The sequence below is a fragment of the Cetorhinus maximus genome, chromosome 2, assembly GCF_964194155.1.
Source record: "Cetorhinus maximus chromosome 2, sCetMax3.hap1.1, whole genome shotgun sequence".
Classification (NCBI taxonomy): Eukaryota; Metazoa; Chordata; class Chondrichthyes; order Lamniformes; family Cetorhinidae; genus Cetorhinus; species Cetorhinus maximus.
This window is the reverse complement of record NC_135880.1, coordinates 156,662,793-156,679,339: the sequence shown is the minus strand read 5'-3', so window position 1 is coordinate 156,679,339 and position 16,547 is coordinate 156,662,793. Positions and strand designations below refer to the sequence as shown.

Sequence of the window (16,547 nt, the reverse complement as noted above, 5' to 3'; positions counted from 1 at the left end):
TATTACAATGGGAAGACCAGGCTCCGTGTGTTCTCCTTTTGGGCTGCAGGAGAGCTTCTTGCAGCCTCATTTGTGTTTTCTTTTCTGGGTGGAGGGCCTTTCCAATCTGTGTCACTCTTCTTGTCTTTCAAATGGTCATGGGAATGGTTTAGAAAGGGTCTGCCCAAGTGTCCAGGCCTATGGCTGAGATCGTGGCTATCTGCTGTGACGGCTACATTCTGGGCTATAAGGATTTTCTGCTTCTCCAAGTGCATCCTCAGGCTGAAGGGTAAGCAGTTTTTAAACTCCTCTAACAATATCAACTCATGCAATCCCTCAAAGGTGTGCAGGATTTTTAAAGGCCGTACCCATCGGTCAAACGCAATTTGCTTCTGCCGTTCAAACTCAACGTAAGTTTGTCTGGGTTTCTTGTGAGCATTCCGGAACTTCTGGCGATATGCCTCTGAGACTAACTTGCAGGTGCTTAGGATGGCAGCCTTGGTCTGTTCATAATTCATGGGTACGTCAGGAGGCAGCATGGAGTAGATCTTTTGGGCTCTGACAGCTCTCTTGAATTAGAAACATCCAGACATCTGATGGCCATTTTAACTGTCCTGCTAATTTTTCAACAAAAAAAAAATGACTCCACGCATCGCTTCCAGATTTGACAGGAGACCGGGTACGTTCAAACCAGCACTAATTTTTCCTCTGAACACCCGCCTGTAAACAAAAAGGTGTTTTGATTTATTTCCTTTTTAATAAGCAGTGGCGTATTTCCCAACCCCTCAGTTTATGTGTGATCTAATTCCTATTCGTAACCCCACGGCAAACTCAAGGAAAGATTAACTCAAAAGATTTGTTTATTGCACATATTCAAAAACTGTGAAAAGGAGGATCCACAACATCCCCCTCCATGCACACAGAGTAAAGGGAGGGATAGAGAAAATAAGCTTTCACAGTACAGAGGCCACAGAGAAAATAAATATTGATTCATGTGAGGTCCAGGGTCCAGAATCAAAGTCCCATGAGGAATTCCTTCACAGAGGTCGACGGGCTGAAAACCGGTGGTGTAAAATTCACTTTTCCGATGATGGCGACTTCACAAAATGAAACAAGCATGCCGAGGTGAAAGCTAAAAGCAAAATACTGCGGATGCTGGAAATCTAGAACAACAAAAATACCTGGAAAAACTCAGGAGGTCTGACAGCATCTGCGGAGAGGGATACAGTTAATGTTTCGAGTCCAAATGACTCTTCATCAGAACTAAGGAAAAATATTTTTCCTATTTTTCCTTAGTTCTGATGAAGAGTCATTCGGACTCGAACCGTTAACTGTATCCCTCTCCGCAGATGCTGTCAGGCCTGCTGAGTTTTTCCAGGTATTTTTGTTTTAGATGCAGAGGCGAACCAGTTTGTAGGTGATGGTACAGAACCGTGAGCAGAGGCAGGGTAGATGGGGGCCAGGTCTCCAACCTCACCAGAGCACCTTCTGTGTGGCCTGCTAGTCAGATGTTAAAACAGAAGACTAGGTTTGCAGCCCAGGAAGGCAATATTAACCTGTTCAACAAACCAGAGACTTAGGTCATATGACCTTACCTCTCCAAAATATCGTCAACGAAGGGCATTTATCCAATGTCTGGAAATTGGCTGTGTTCCAGGCTGATAACATCTCAGTCATTATGAGTTGAAAGAGGTGCTATTTGTTGAGGGTCTGGTGTTTAGAAAGTCATTGTCTCCACAGATTCTCTGACTCTGCTGGCAGGCCTGGTTTATCAAATATAAATTGCCTTGACGTAGCTCCCTTTGAAGTTGATCTGTTAGGTGGTCTGTTAGCAGCTCTTCAGAAATAACAAGGTGTGACATTTCTGAAATTGCGAAGTGGTTTCTTTTGTCCTTCTGACTCATTGACCCTCTCTCTGTGAGTTATTGTCTGCCATTTTAATGGTTTTTGTTTGGCCAAAAGGTACAGTTTAAAATTAAGAAATAGCAACGAAAATATATTTTTATAAAAACATACAATGTTAACTTCTGTTCCATCACAAAGAGTGAGAAAACACTGGCAGTAGTAGTTTATAGGCCCTCTAACAGTTGGGCAGAGCATTAATTAATAAATTATTGGAGCCTGTAACAAAGGAAGTGTAATAATCGTGGGGAGCTTTAATCTTCATCTGGACTGGGACAATCAAATTGGCAAAAATGGTCCAGAAAATGGTTTTATAGAAGTGTGAGGTGATGCATTTTGGGAGGACTAACACAGCAAGGGAATACACAATGAATGGTAAGACCCTAGGAAGTACAGAAGATCAGAGGGACCTTGGTATACATGTCCATAGGTCCCAGAAGGCAGCAGCACAGATAGATAAAGTGATTAATAAGGCATATACTTGCCTTTATTAGCCGAGGCATAGAATATAAGAGCAGGGAGGCTATTTTGGGGCTGTATAAAACGCTAGTTAGGCCACAGCTGGAGTACTGTGTGCAATTCTGGTCGCCACACTTTAGGGAGGATGTGGTTACACTGGAGAGGGTGCAGAGGAGATTCACCAGGATGTTGCCTGGGCTGGAGCATTTCATCTATGAAGAGAGGCTGGATAATCTAGGGTTGTTTTCCTTAGGGCAGAGAAAGCTGAGGGGAAAAGCTGATAGAGGTATACAAAATTATGAGGGGCATAGATAGGGTAGATAGGAAGAAACATTTCCCCTTAGCAAAGGAATAACCAGGGAGCATAGATCTAAGGTAAGGGGCAGGAGGTTTAGAGGGGAAGTGAGGAAAAATGTTTTCACCTAGAGGGTGGTTGGAATCTGGAACACGCTGCCTGAGGGGGTGGTAGAGGCAGGAACCCTCACAACATTTAAGAAGTATTTAGATGAGCACTTGAGATGCCATAGCATACAAGGCTACGGGCCAAGTGCTGGAAAATGGAATTAGAATAGATAGGTGCTTGATGGCCGGCACAGACACAATGGACCAAAGGCCCTGTTTCTTTGCTGTATAACTCTATGACTCTAATGTTTTTGTGACAGTTTTTTGTAGTAGTACGTACTGCAACAACTATGGAATAAAGCTATTTTAGATCTGGTATCATGTAATGAAGCAGGGTTAATTAATAATGTCATAGTAAAAGATCCACTGGGAATTAGAGGCTATAATTTGGTACTCACGCAGGCCTTCGCTTTCAGAGACAAGCACTTCAACCGGGGTTGGGCTGTGAGGTGAGGGTCGGGTTGACGAACACGATGGGGGTAACGGGGAGGGAAGGCAGTGGAATGGCAGCGAGAGGGAAGGGCGAACACGATGGGGGCCTTTCTGGGGTCATCCTCCAACATCTTGTTGCCACAAGAGCGAGCAGGAGTCTGCTTAGAAAGAAAGGAGGAATACCTCCTTGCGATAAAAGCCACTTAAAGCCAATGGCTTCATTAGCACTGTTAAAGGGCTACTCAGAACATGGTAGTTACACATCACAGTCACTACATCTCAAGAGTAACAGATAGGAATGTAGAATTTTTGAATGCAGGCTATAGAGGCACAGCAGTATCATATATGGCTTTCCATCAATGAAGGCCTGAAACATGTTCATCAGATTTGACACTCCTAATAGGCCAAAGGACAACCACTCATTGACCATGAGCAACTGATTGGTCATTAAAATGGCACATCAGAGATTGGAGCACAGAGCTAGGTTGGGTCACCTCATCTCCATTAAACTTTAGCATCCCGCGCAGGGCTCAAGATGTTACATATCTGAGATGCCATCTTGGTCACCTCAATGTGTGTGCTAGTGTCCCAGGGAGAAGGCCACATCAGCTACCATGCAAGAAAGGCAGGAAAAGCTATGGACCCTTACAGTCTCCAAACATGTCATCTTCTGAACTTCACTTTCTTTCCCCTTGAATCATTAATGTCGTCAATGTTTCCTTTCAGCGAGAAGGCAAAAGCAGGTATGGTTCCTGGGCTCAATGCTGCCTTCGTTAGGTCCTAATGCAATGGAAGAGGCAAAGGGGGGAGAGGCGATTCTGCACACAGCTCCAGCAGGAGGGGCATGGTCAAGCAGAACCACAGCACGAATAGGAGGGTTAGGTGAAGACACCCAGATAACGGGGCCGACCTAAGGATTATCGTCCAGGAGTCTCTTATTTACAAGTGTGTGAGGGGCAATGCTGTGCACGTCTGCGCTTGGGTCCTGAGATCTAGTGCATCACATACGCCATGTGGAAGTGGAGGGTGTCCCCTACCAGTGGCTATGGAGGTGACCGCTGGACTCAATTTCTTGGCCTCTGGTTCTTTCCATGGATCAACAGACGACTTACGTGGCAACTCTCAGTCTGCAACACATCAATGCATAAAGGCGGTCACAGATAATTATGTCAGGTTTGCTCTGGCAAAGATAGCCAGAATGCAAGATTCATTGGCTTCACTGCCATTTCAGGTTTCCCAAGAGTGCAGAATGTAATAGACTGCACCCATGAGGCTATGCAGACTCCATGGCAGCAGGCCCTAACATATATAAACCACAAGGGCTATCATTCCATCAATTGTACAACTGGTGTGTGATCACTGGAAGCACATACTGCAAGTTTGTGCACAGTAACCTGCGAGTTGCCAGGAATCCTTCATCCTGAGTCACTCTCAGGTGCCTGAGATTTTCAAGGGGCCATTACTTCTGCAGGGGTAGCTGCTTGAGGATAAGGGGTACCCACAGAAACACTGGCTGATGACACCAGTGTGTTGCCCTCAGAGTCATTCTGAGGAGAGGTACAACACTGCTCACAGCTCCACACGCTCCCTTATACAGCAGACCATAGGGCTTCTGACAAAGCATTTCAGATTCTTGGACTGTTCAGGCTCACTGCAATGCATTCCTGACAGGGTTTCCCACATCATCGCTGTGCGTTGCGCCCTTCACAATCTGGCTATGCAAAGAGGTGACCCTATGCCAGATGATGAACTGGAGGAGGATGAGAGCTCATCAGAGGATGAAGAAGGCTGCTGGTAAAAACAAGAGGGATTCTAAGATCTAAAGCCTCCAGCCTGTAAGCCTCAAGCTACTCTCTGCAAGGACCTAGAGCTGAAGGAAACTCATTTTCAATGCGACTGCCCAGAATGTGCTTTGCCAGGGCTCTGTTTAAGTCTGTGTGTTTTACTGTTGCCTTAACAGAGGTGTAATTGAGAGTCAGGTTAATTAGTGGATTTTTGTAGTTATTATAGTAGTAATTCTGTAGACATATGTATGTGCTTACAATCTTTCTTGTTTTAATAAATGTTTAATTTTTTTATAAAAAAAACCCTTGAGACGCGGTGGTCTTATTACTACTGAATTCAAAGCCTGAATCTCAAAACATACAAATTGCAAAAATTGGTTATGACAGTTGTTTCAAGTTTTCCTCTGGGATTTGAACACTCAGCATTTACCATCAGTTGTGTCATATTAGAGGAAGAAGGGTTAGAAATGCTTATATCACACATGCCCAATAAAGATTTAAACACATGACATCGCACAAGGGGTGCAGATACTAGTTCAACTGAGGTTGACATCACAAGAATGTGAATCTCACTGTGGGGCATTATCATTGAGTGGGAGCAGGGCTAAACCTCGAGATAAGAAGATTCCAAAGAACAAAATCACAACGCCTTCAATTGACATGAACACTCACATAACCATCGCATGTATGAATAAAAGTGCAATTTCTTTACATGTATAGCACACCCATGACCCAAAAGTGACATCTCCTAAATCTTGCACTATGCCTGGGTGCAGCCGTGACATCCGCAGCAGAGGTGGAGGCAGCCTGCTGACTGCTACGACCTGATGTCTGTGATGACCTTGGCAGACGTCCTCTGGTGGCCAATGGCCTGGAAGGCCCCGGCCAGATAAGGGTCACCTGCTCAGGGGCAGAAGTGCCCTCGGCGGCTGGGGAAGTTGGAGTGGATGGGGTCACAGGCAGAGGGGGCTGTGAGCAGCTGCACATGCTTGGAGTGCCCTGAGAAGAGGCTGCCAGGGTGTCCGGCTAACAGTCATTGTCCCTGTGGATGCCCGCCAGCCCCGCCCTAATTTCTGCAGGAGATGGTGCACATGGAGGGGGATCAAGGTGCCACAACCCCATGCCGCCTACACCCTGATGGTGCCCACCAAGATGTATGGCCATAGAGTGTAGGGCAGAGTGCAAATCCAACAAGAATTGCTGGACCAAGGTCTCCATGTTGGTTGCCAGACCACCCATGATGATCCCGAAGCGCTCGCATGTCGGAACCACGACATCAGGCAGAACGCAGATGGACTCCTCCATCATTCGCTCGTCTGCTGAGTGACTTCCGAATCTCTGCTTTATGTTCCACCGACTGTCGTTGCATCTCCAGCATAGATTTTGCAGCCGCTTCCAGAGGCTCATCATCTGGCTTGGACTGAGCAAATGGCTGATCTCCAGCACCGCTCCGAGTGCCGGAGACTTGGCTTTCCCTGCCTCCAACTGCTGCAGGGACATGTCGGTGAGGTGTTCCCAGAAAGCGAGCCTGAGCCTAATCTACAGCTGTGCCCCACCGACATGATTTTCTCTGAGCCGGTGGAGGGTGCAAGAGTGCTGTGATGGTTCTTCTGGAGCTTCCTCCTCGGATGAATCCTGTGGGCTCGCACTGGTGGTGCTGGGCTGGCTTGGGGCCTTGATTTGCTGGTACCTAGGAAATAGAAAATAGAGTTTCACCCAATGAGCATGAGCTAGATAAGACTGCATGTGACTCACTGTGAATGTCAGGATTTAATGAAGTGATGGAGCTGTAGTCCATACTGGGTTGGCAGAAGAGGTCCATCTCCTCTGCCCCACAGAGCGATCCCTGTCCGCCCCAGCCAGTTTGCCTGCAGCCTCCTCAAACTCAGTGAGGACAATGATGTCAGCCGTCCCTCCCCCAGTCTGCGCTCTCTTGTGCCTGTTGTGCACCAGCTTGGCCTGTATGAAGAAGAAAGGCATGTGAAGAGAAGGGATGGAGCAGAGGTTGGGTGAGATGTATGTTCCCTGTGTGTGTGGTGAACCATCCCCAGAGATCCCAGAGGATGGAGTGCGAGCAACATGATAGATGGGATGGTGGTGCTGTGAAAGTCTCAGTGAAAGAATGAGTGTTGATATGTGTGCCCCACTAACGGTTGTGTGAGATCCCTGAAGAGAGTAGCCATTTGAGTGCATGACACCATGATGAAATTTTAATATTGGAGTGTTAAAGAATGACTTACCCTGCCGGAGCAGATGAAATCATCCATCCTCTTCCTGCACTGGGTGGCATTTCGGGGACGGTTGCCAACCATGCTGGCCTGCTCTGTGACAGCCTCCCAGGCCAGAGAAGTGAAGCTGCTGCGCTTCCTGCAGCCATCCCTGGGATAGAGTGTATGCCTTTGCGCCTGCATCTCTCTGATTAAGACCTGGAGGGCCTGGTGTGTGAAGCAGGGTGCTGCCTTCTTCTTGAAGCTCTTGGCCTTCCTCTTCTGGCTGCCTGACATCTCTGGTGGGCTGGAGAGCATCACATTGTGTGTTGGACTGGCCTTTAAATAAGGTGCCTGGACCTTTGAATCCACCAGTTGACGGAAGCCGCAGGAATCAACTCCCCGCCAGGTGATTCGAGCCGATATGTGCCTTTTCATAATTAATGAGGTTCCAAGCACAGACTCAGGTGCGCGTCTCCACCATTTCGGACAGCGCGTTGGGCACTGCCAAAACCGCCCGCCACCGCACTTAGTCTCATTTATGGAAAATTCTGCCCATAAAAACAGATTGTAAGAGCTTTTATAAGTACATAAGAAGGGAGTATCTAAAGTAAATGTTGGTCCCTTAGGAGAGACAAGAGAAATTACGATGGGGAACAAGAAAATGTCAAGGGCATTGAACAAATATTTTGTGTCTGTTTTCACAGCAGAAGACACAAATTCCATACCAGAAACAGGCGATAACATATGGGCTAAAAAGTGAAGAAATTATGAAAATTTATATCAGCAGATATAAAGTAAAGGGGAAATTTAAGGGACTAAAACCTGACAAATCCCCAGGACCTGATGGCGTACACCCTAGGGTTCTAAAATGTATAGTTGCAAAGATAGTGGATGTGCTGGCTATGATTTTCCAAAATTTCTTAGCTAAAGGAATGGTCCCACTGGATTGGAAGTTAGTAAATGTTACAGTGCTTTTCCAGAAAAGAGGGAGAGAGAAAGCAGTGAACTACAGGCCAGTTTGCATAATATTAGTTGTTGGGAAAATGTTGGAATCTATTATTAAGGAAGTCTTAACAATGCACTTTAAAAAAGCATAGTACAATTAGAACAAGTCAACATGGTTTTGCTAAAAGGAAATTCCGCTTGAGAAATGTATTAGTTTTTTGAAGATGTAACTAATAGGGTAGATAAAGGGGAACCAGTAGATACAGCATATCTGGATTTCCAAAAGGCACTTGATGGGGTGCTGCACAAAAGTTTAATAGGCAAAATAAGGGCTCATGGAGTTGGGGGTAATATGTTAGCATGGATAGAGGATTGGTTAACGGATAGAAAACAGAGAGTGGGCATAAACGAGGCTTTATCAAGTTGGCAGGCAATGAATAGTGGAGTGCTGCAAGGATCAGTGTGATGTGAGATGATGTATACCATTATATTTTTGTGATTATGTTGTCTGTGTAGAAAGCTGTGGAGCTATGTATGTGTGTGTATCCAGGGTTAATTAAACGGTGGTGGTGGGGGGGGGGGGGGGGGGTGCAGGTTACTAGCGACAGGTTGTCTGTAAGGTGTAAGAGATGAAAGTTGTTAGGCTTGTGCATTTGTAATGAGAGGTTGTGGTGGGTTTGAGTTACAAGTAAATAGGTCGGGTCAGAAATTTGCATTTTGAGGTAAATTGGGAAATTGACTTTTTCAGCTGTTGAATTTCAAAAGAGTTCAGTGGATTTCAAGGAACATGTGCATCTTACAGAGGTTCCATGAGTAAACAGGGGAAGGTATATTAAATTTATTGACTCAAAAGTAGAGGCAAAAAAGAAAACATGAAAGATTTTTATACTTGGAGAAGTTGAGTTTCAAAGAGATGTTTGAGGACAATGGAACCCGAGGTGAAATGGGGAAAGGGTATTTAAGGAAAGGGACGTTTAACTATTGAGAGTTGCTGTGGCCAGCTTTTTTGGTATGTGAGCTGCTGAGAAAGTTTTGAATTGGAAGCAGCCACTCAGTGTTAAACCTCCCTTTGGAATTCCACATCAGAGTGGAAATGTCTGAGAAGTTAAGAGGTGTACCTTTAATAAAGTGACAACAATTCCTTGACTTGGGTAATAATGACTGGATTTTTATGGTTAAAAATCTATAAGGGGTTGTTGTCATAAAGGTAGTTTAATTCTGTACTTTTGACCAAGTGTATTTTTTGGGGGTTGCTCTGTGAAACTGTTTTAACCGTGTAACTTTTATCTTGTGTGCTCAAGTTTTTTTTTCCATTTTAATAAATCTTTTGATTTTTAAAAAATTCTAAAGGTGTTACTGCAGTTCTATGCTTTTAAGGTCAGTAGCTCTTCCTCCTCGTTTTCACAACAACAAAAAAAAGAGGTTTATGATCACCGAGACAGGCTTCACTCTGGGGGTTGGCTTGCTCAGCAATAACATCAACTGTGGTCGTAACATCAGTGCTGGGGCCTCAGCTATTTACAATCCATATTAATGACTTAGATGAAGAGACAGAGTTATGTATCTAAGTTTGCTGCTGATACCAAGCTAGGTAGAATGGTAAGCTGTGGGGAGAACACAGAGAGGCTACAAAGAGATATAGACAGGTTAAATGAGTGGGCAACAAGATGGCAGATGGAGTATAATATAGGGAAATGTGAAGTTTTTCACTTTGGTCATAAGAATAAAAAAAAAGAATTTTTTTTAAAAAGGTGAAAAACTTCTAAGTGTTGATGTTTAAAAATATTTGGGTGTGCTGGTACAAGGAAAGCAGAAAGTAAGCTTGCAAGTGCAGCAAGCAATTAGGGAGGGAAATCGCATGTTGGCCTTTATTGCAAGGGGATTGGAGTACAAGAATAAAGAAGTCTTGCTACAGTTGTACAGAGTTTTGGTGAGGCTACATTTGGACTACTATGTGCAGTTTTGGCCTCCACATTTAGGAAAGGGATATACTTGCATTGGAGGTGGTACAGGGAAGGTTTACTAAATTGGTCCCTAGAATGAGGGGTTTGTCCTGTGATAAGACGCTGAGTAAATTGGGCTTATATTCTCTGGAGTTTAGAAGAACGAGAGCGATCTCATTGAAACCTACATAAATTCTGAAGGGACTTTATAGGGTGGATGCCAAGAGATTGTTCCTATTTGTCAGGTAATCTAAAATACGGGGGCACAGTCTCAGGATAAAGGGGCTGATCATTTCGGACTGAGACGAGGAGAAATTTCTTCACTCAAAAGGTTGTGAATCTTTGTAATTCTCTATGCCAGAGGGTTGTGGATGCTCCACTGTTGAATACATTTGGAGTTGGGATAGACAGGTTTTTGGTCTCAGGGAATTAAAGGGTATGGGGAGCCGGTGGGAAATGGAGTTGAATCCAAAGGTCATCCATGATCATATTGAACAGTGAAGCAGGTTCAATGGACTGTGTGGTCTACTCCTGCTCCTATTTCTTATGTATTATGATCACCATTTCCCAGTGGATCTTTTACTATGACATTACTAATTAACCCTGCCTCATTGCACAATAGCAGATCTAAAATTGCTTTATCTCTAGTTGGTTCAACAACATATTGCTCCGGGAAACTGTCACAAAAGAATTCTATAAACTCATCTTCCAGACCACCTTTGATAATTTAATCTTCATGTAGACTGGACCAACAAAGTCCCCCACAACTATCACATTGCCTCTGTTACAAGCTCCAATAATTTCCTGTTTAATGCTCTTCTGTGGATACATTCATTAAGTTATCTGACTTGGAACTATATTGCCGTTCCTTTATGGTCACTTCAAAATCCTGGAACTCCCTTTCTGTCAGTGCAGCACGAGATGAACTGCAGCGGTTCAAGAAGATGGCACACCACACACCAGCACCTTTCAAGGGCAATTACAGATGGGCAACAAATGCTGGCCTTTCCAGCGATGCCCACATTCTATGAAAGAATTTTTAAAATGTCCCCTAATGGATACATTTTTTAAAAATGTGGTTCCTCAAAAAAAATTTCTGAAAGTAAACCACTTGAGTCTGCAATTTTATGTAATCAACTTTAGAACTAGGAGCGTTAGTTTTAGAAGGATATTGACAGATGACAGCCATTCAAGAGCAAAATCACAAGTGTTAGTAAACCAACAGCTGTACAGTGAGAGAAGGCCCAGGTCGTGGGCTGACGTGTCTCATTGGAAATGTGGTCTATATCTTGGATCTTATGATACTTGACATCTACAAGATATTGCTACTCCCGAGTCTGCAATGAGAAAACTCAGAGACTGCTAAAACTATAAAGTCCATGAGTTCACAGAAAAATTTTTACAGCATTATTCATTGAAACTATATTAGGCAGGAAGACTATATAACAAACAAAAACGACTTAAAAGCGTAATCATGAGAAAAATTATTTTTAGCAGCATATTTAACAAACCTATACTGAACACATACCAAGGCTAGCATTGCCTTTTGCGATGGAAATGCTTTTCTCAAATCCTCTGGCTAAGGACATCTGTTTCCAGTCACTCTCATCAGTGGCGGATAGGTTGTCATCACCCAATGAATTTTCCTGTGCATCCTTAAAAGTGTAAAATAATTTTTTTTAATATTGAAAAGTACGCCGTTCCATAACAGTTTAAATGCTTTCATGCTGGAAGAAGAAAGCTGGAGCACTCCAAAAAGTAGTTTCACTCTGCTCCCACTCAAAGCATGTACTACAATATTTTGCATCCTTGTAAGGTACTGAGGGGCTTTAGAACAATTATTCCCTTTGCCAGTGTGAATATACTTAGATTGCTTTAAGTTTCTATGATTCAGTAGAAATAATGCAAAGGAGGAGGCAAAAGGCCGACAAGCAGCCATCCAGCTGTTCAAGATTTTGGTTTTGCTTTGTAGATTACGGCACTTAAGTGCATAGCCAAGTGCTTTTTAAATGTTACTGCATTTCTGCCTCTACCACCCTTTCAGGCAGTGAGTTCCAGGTCCCTACCAGTCTCTAGGTGAAAAATTTTCACTTGTACCCTCTAAACCTCCTACTTCTTACCCTACATCTATGCCCTTTGGTTATAGACTCTTAATCAAAGGAAGAAGGGCCTTTCTATACACTTTATCTAGATCCCATATAATTTTATACACTTAACATGTCTACCTTCGGCCTTCTCTGTTCCAAAGAAAACAACCCCAGCATATCCAATCCTTCCTCATAACTAAAATTCTCCAGCCCAGGCAACATCTTTGTAAATTTTCCCTATACCCTCTCGAGTGCAACCATATATTTACTATAATGCGGTGACTAGAAATGTATGCGGTAGTCTAGATGCAGCCTGTGGCATCAGAATCCCCTGCAACTGGACTGTATAAAATGTGATGGAAGAACCCCAAAACCTCCACAGACACAAATACTGTGAATGAAAGCCCAGCCTCAAAACAAAACACATCGAGTCAGGCCACATTGTAGGACGGGGGTTAATCTCAGACATTCCAACATCATAACAGAACTGATACTATTAAAAGGACTGGAATTTAAGGCATCATTACAGCAGTGAACACAAGATAACCACCATCAGGTAATCTAATTAAGAAATGAAGGAGGCCATTATCACAACCAAATGGCCCCAGACAACATCCATTCAATCCTGTCACGGAAAAAGAGAAACCTTTCACATAAAGAACAGCCTAGTAGGATTCATTGTTTACAGTTGTGGAAACATCAGCACCGAGTAGGTCTGTCTGGGACAGACTTGAAAGATTAAAGAAAGTGCAGCAGGATGGCCTCATGGTGTTCATGGTATTTCAATAAGGATCATCATAAAAAGGGCAAGAGCGAAAGGTTTGGCACTGCAGTCAAGGAGGAGGGTCAGGAAGGGTCAACCTGGCTTGCGGAACTACAGTTCTCAACTGAAGGATCAACCGGGTGGAGGATTGTAAGTTATCAGCCAAATCTGAGGGGTATTGGGGCTGAGAGGTTAGAGTAAGTTAAGGGTAATGACCAAATCCAGGGGGTTTGGGTCTGAACTAAGTACGGTTGGGGGCAGAAACGTGGGGTTTTGCCTGTGGTTTTTCCAGTAAAGGTTTTTCCTAATAAATTGTGGTGACTTTGTGTGTTTTGGTTGGGAGCCGAGGTCGAATCGTGGAGGGATTTAAATCAGATGAACCAATAGAGGTGTTGTCATTTAAACCAGTTTAGAGTTCTGTATTAGGGCGTTAGGATGTTTATTTCTAATAAACAGCAAGTTTGTAGTTGAGCCGAACCCTGTGTCTGTGAAATTTTGTTCTCTAAAAAATCCAAAAGTCCAAGAACCATTGAGGAGGGGAACGGGAACCACTTACAGGCTTAACCAGTGTTTTATACAGTTCCAGCATAACCTTCCTGATTTCATATTCTAAGGGGAGAAGGTGTCATTGAATTAGTAATCCAGAGACTGAGGCTAATACTATATGGGTTCAAATTCCACCAAAGCAGCTGGTGAAAGTTAAATTCAATTAATTAATAAATGTGGAATTGAAAGCTCATCTCAGAAATGGTGACCATGAAACTATCATCGATTATCGTAAAAATCCATCTGGCTCAGTAATGTCCTTTAGGGAAGGAAATCTACTGTCCATACTTGATCCAGACAACATGTAAATCCAGACCCACAGCAATCTGCTTGTCATTTAACTGACCTCTGAAATGGACTAGCAAGCCACTCAGTTATACTAACCTACTACAGAAATGTTGAAAAGGAATGAAACTGGACGCATCACCCAGCATCGACCTAGGCATTGGAAATGACGACAGCACACTCTGCCCTGTCGACCCTGCAAAGTCTTCCTCACTAACACCTGGGGCCTTGTGTCAAAACTGGTACAGCTGTCCCACAGACTAGTCAAATAACAGCCTGACATAGCCATACTCCAGGAATCTCATCTTACAATGTCCCAGACACCAACATTACCACCCTTGGCTATGTCCTGTCCTACCAACAGGAGTGGCCCAGCAAAGGTGGTAGCACAGTGAGGTGCAGGAGAGAGGGAGTTGCTCTGGGAGTTCTCAACATCGACTCTGGACCTCATGAAGTCTCATGGCAATCAGATCAAACATGAGCAAGGAAACCTCCTGCTGATTACCAAATACCACCCTCCCTAAACTGATGAATCAGTGCTCCTCCATGTTGAACACCAATTGGAAGAAGCAATGAGGGTGGCAAGGACACAGAATGTACTCTAGGTGTACATCCGAAGAGTGAATTGGTAGCATCACTGCTAACCGAACTGGCCAAGTCCTGAAGGGCATATCTGACAGACTGGGCCTGCAGCAGGTGGTGAGGAACCAACAAGGGGGTAAAAACCCACTGGACCTTGTCCTCGCCCATCTACCTGTTGCAGGTGCATCTGTCCATGACAGTACTAGTAGGAGTGTCCGCCGCAAAGTCCTTGTGGAGACAAAGTCCTGCCTTTCCACAGAGAATACCCTGCACCATGTTGTGTGGTACTACCACCTTCCCAAATGGGATAGATTCAAAAAAATCTAGCAACTCAAAACTAGGCATCCATAAGGTGTTATGGGCCATCAGCATCAGAAGAATTGTATTCAGCCACAATCTGTAGCCTCATGACTCCGGCATACCCCTCCCTCTACCATTGCCTTTAATCTAAGAGATCAACCCTGGTACAATGAAGAGTGCAAAAGAGCATGTCAGGAGCAGCATCAGACATATCTAAAAATGAGGTGTAACCTGGTGAAGCTATAACACAGGAGTAATTGCATGCCAAACAGTGGAAGCAACATGCGATAGATAGAGCTAAGCAATCTCACAACTAATGGATCAGATCAAAGTCCTGCAACATCCAGTGATGAATGGTGGTGGACAATAGATAACTACGTGGTAGAGGAGGCTGCACAAATATTTCCATCCTCAATGATGGGGGCCCCAGGAATCAATGCAAAATACAAGGTTGAAGCATTTGCAACCTTCTTCAACCAGAAGTGCTGAATGAATGATCCATCTCAGCCTTCTGAGATCCCCAGCATCACAGGATCCAGTCATCAGCTAATCTAATTCACTCCACACGATATCAAGAAATGGGTGAAGGCACTGTATACAGCAAAGACCTTGGGGGCCCTGACAACACCCTGTCAGAAGTACTGATGACTTGTGTTCTAGAATCAGCCAAACCCCTAGCCAAGCTGTTTCAGTATACCTACACCACTAGCATGTACAACACAATGCGCAACATTTCCCAGGTATCTCCTGCCCACAAAAAGCAGGACAAATACAATCAGGCCAATTATCTTCTGATCAGTCTACTCTCGAACATCAGCAAAGTGATGGAATCTGTTGCCGACAGTGCTACCAAAGGGCACTGCCACAGCAATGACCTGGTCACTGATGCTCAGTTTGGTTTCCACCAGGGCCACTCAGTTCCTGACCTCAATACAGGCTTGGTCCGAACATGAACAAGACAGCTTGAACTCTAGAGGTGAGGCGAGAGTGACTACCCCAGACATCAAGGCAATATTTGACCAAATGCGGCATCAGAGAGCCCTTGCAAAATTCAAGGCAATGGGAATCAGGGGGAAAACTCTCCACTGGTTGGAGTCATACCTACTACAAAGGAAGATGGATGTGGATGTTCTGATGAAGAGTCATACAGACTCAAAACGTTAACTCTGTCTTCCTCTCCACAGATGCTGTCACACCTGCTGAGTTTTTCCAGCAATTTTTGTTTTTGTTTCAGATTTCCAGCATCCGCAGTATTTTGCTTTTATTTAAGATGGTTGTGGTGTTTGGAGGCCAATCATCCCTGTCCTAGGATATTGCTGCAGGTATACCTCAGGGTAGTGTCGTAGCCCCAATCATCTTCAGCAGCTTCATCAATGACCTTTCCTCCATTTTAAGGTCATAAATATGAATGTTTGCTGATGATTGCACAATGTTCAACATCATTCACGACTCCTTAGATACTGAAACAGTTCATATCCATATGCAGCAAGATCTGGACAACATTCAGGCTTGGGCAATAAGTGGCAAGTAAAATTCGCACCACACAAGTGCCAGGCAATGACCATCTCCAACATCAGAGAAATTAGCCATCTCCCCTTGATATTCAATAGCAATCCCATCGCTGAATACTTCACTATCAAGATCCTGGGAGTTACAATTGACCAGAAATTGAACTGGACCAGCCATAAAAATAAAGTGGCAGGTCAGAGGCTAGGAATTCTGTGGCATCTAACTCACCTCCTGTCTCCCCAAAGTCAGTCTATCATCTGCAAGGCACAAGTCAGGAGTGTGATGGAATACTCCCCACTTTCTTAGGTGAGTGCAGCCCCAAAAACACTGAAGAAATTCGACACCACCCAGGACGTCACGCTTAATCGACACCCCATCCACCACCTTAAGCATTCACTTCCTCCAACATTGATGCATAA

General features: G+C 44.2%; 1 protein-coding gene across 16 annotated transcripts in view; it reads right to left on the bottom strand.

Moving 5' to 3' along the window:
• mpdz (multiple PDZ domain crumbs cell polarity complex component) overlaps positions 1–16,547 on the bottom strand; it is a 420,746-nt gene that overhangs the window by 203,290 nt on the left and 200,909 nt on the right. For all 16 annotated transcript variants that reach the window (XM_078570536.1, XM_078570535.1, XM_078570542.1 and 13 more), the window contains one exon: positions 11,585–11,711. In XM_078570536.1, the coding sequence (XP_078426662.1) occupies positions 11,585–11,711 (127 nt within the window). The remainder of the gene's footprint in view (positions 1–11,584; positions 11,712–16,547) is intronic.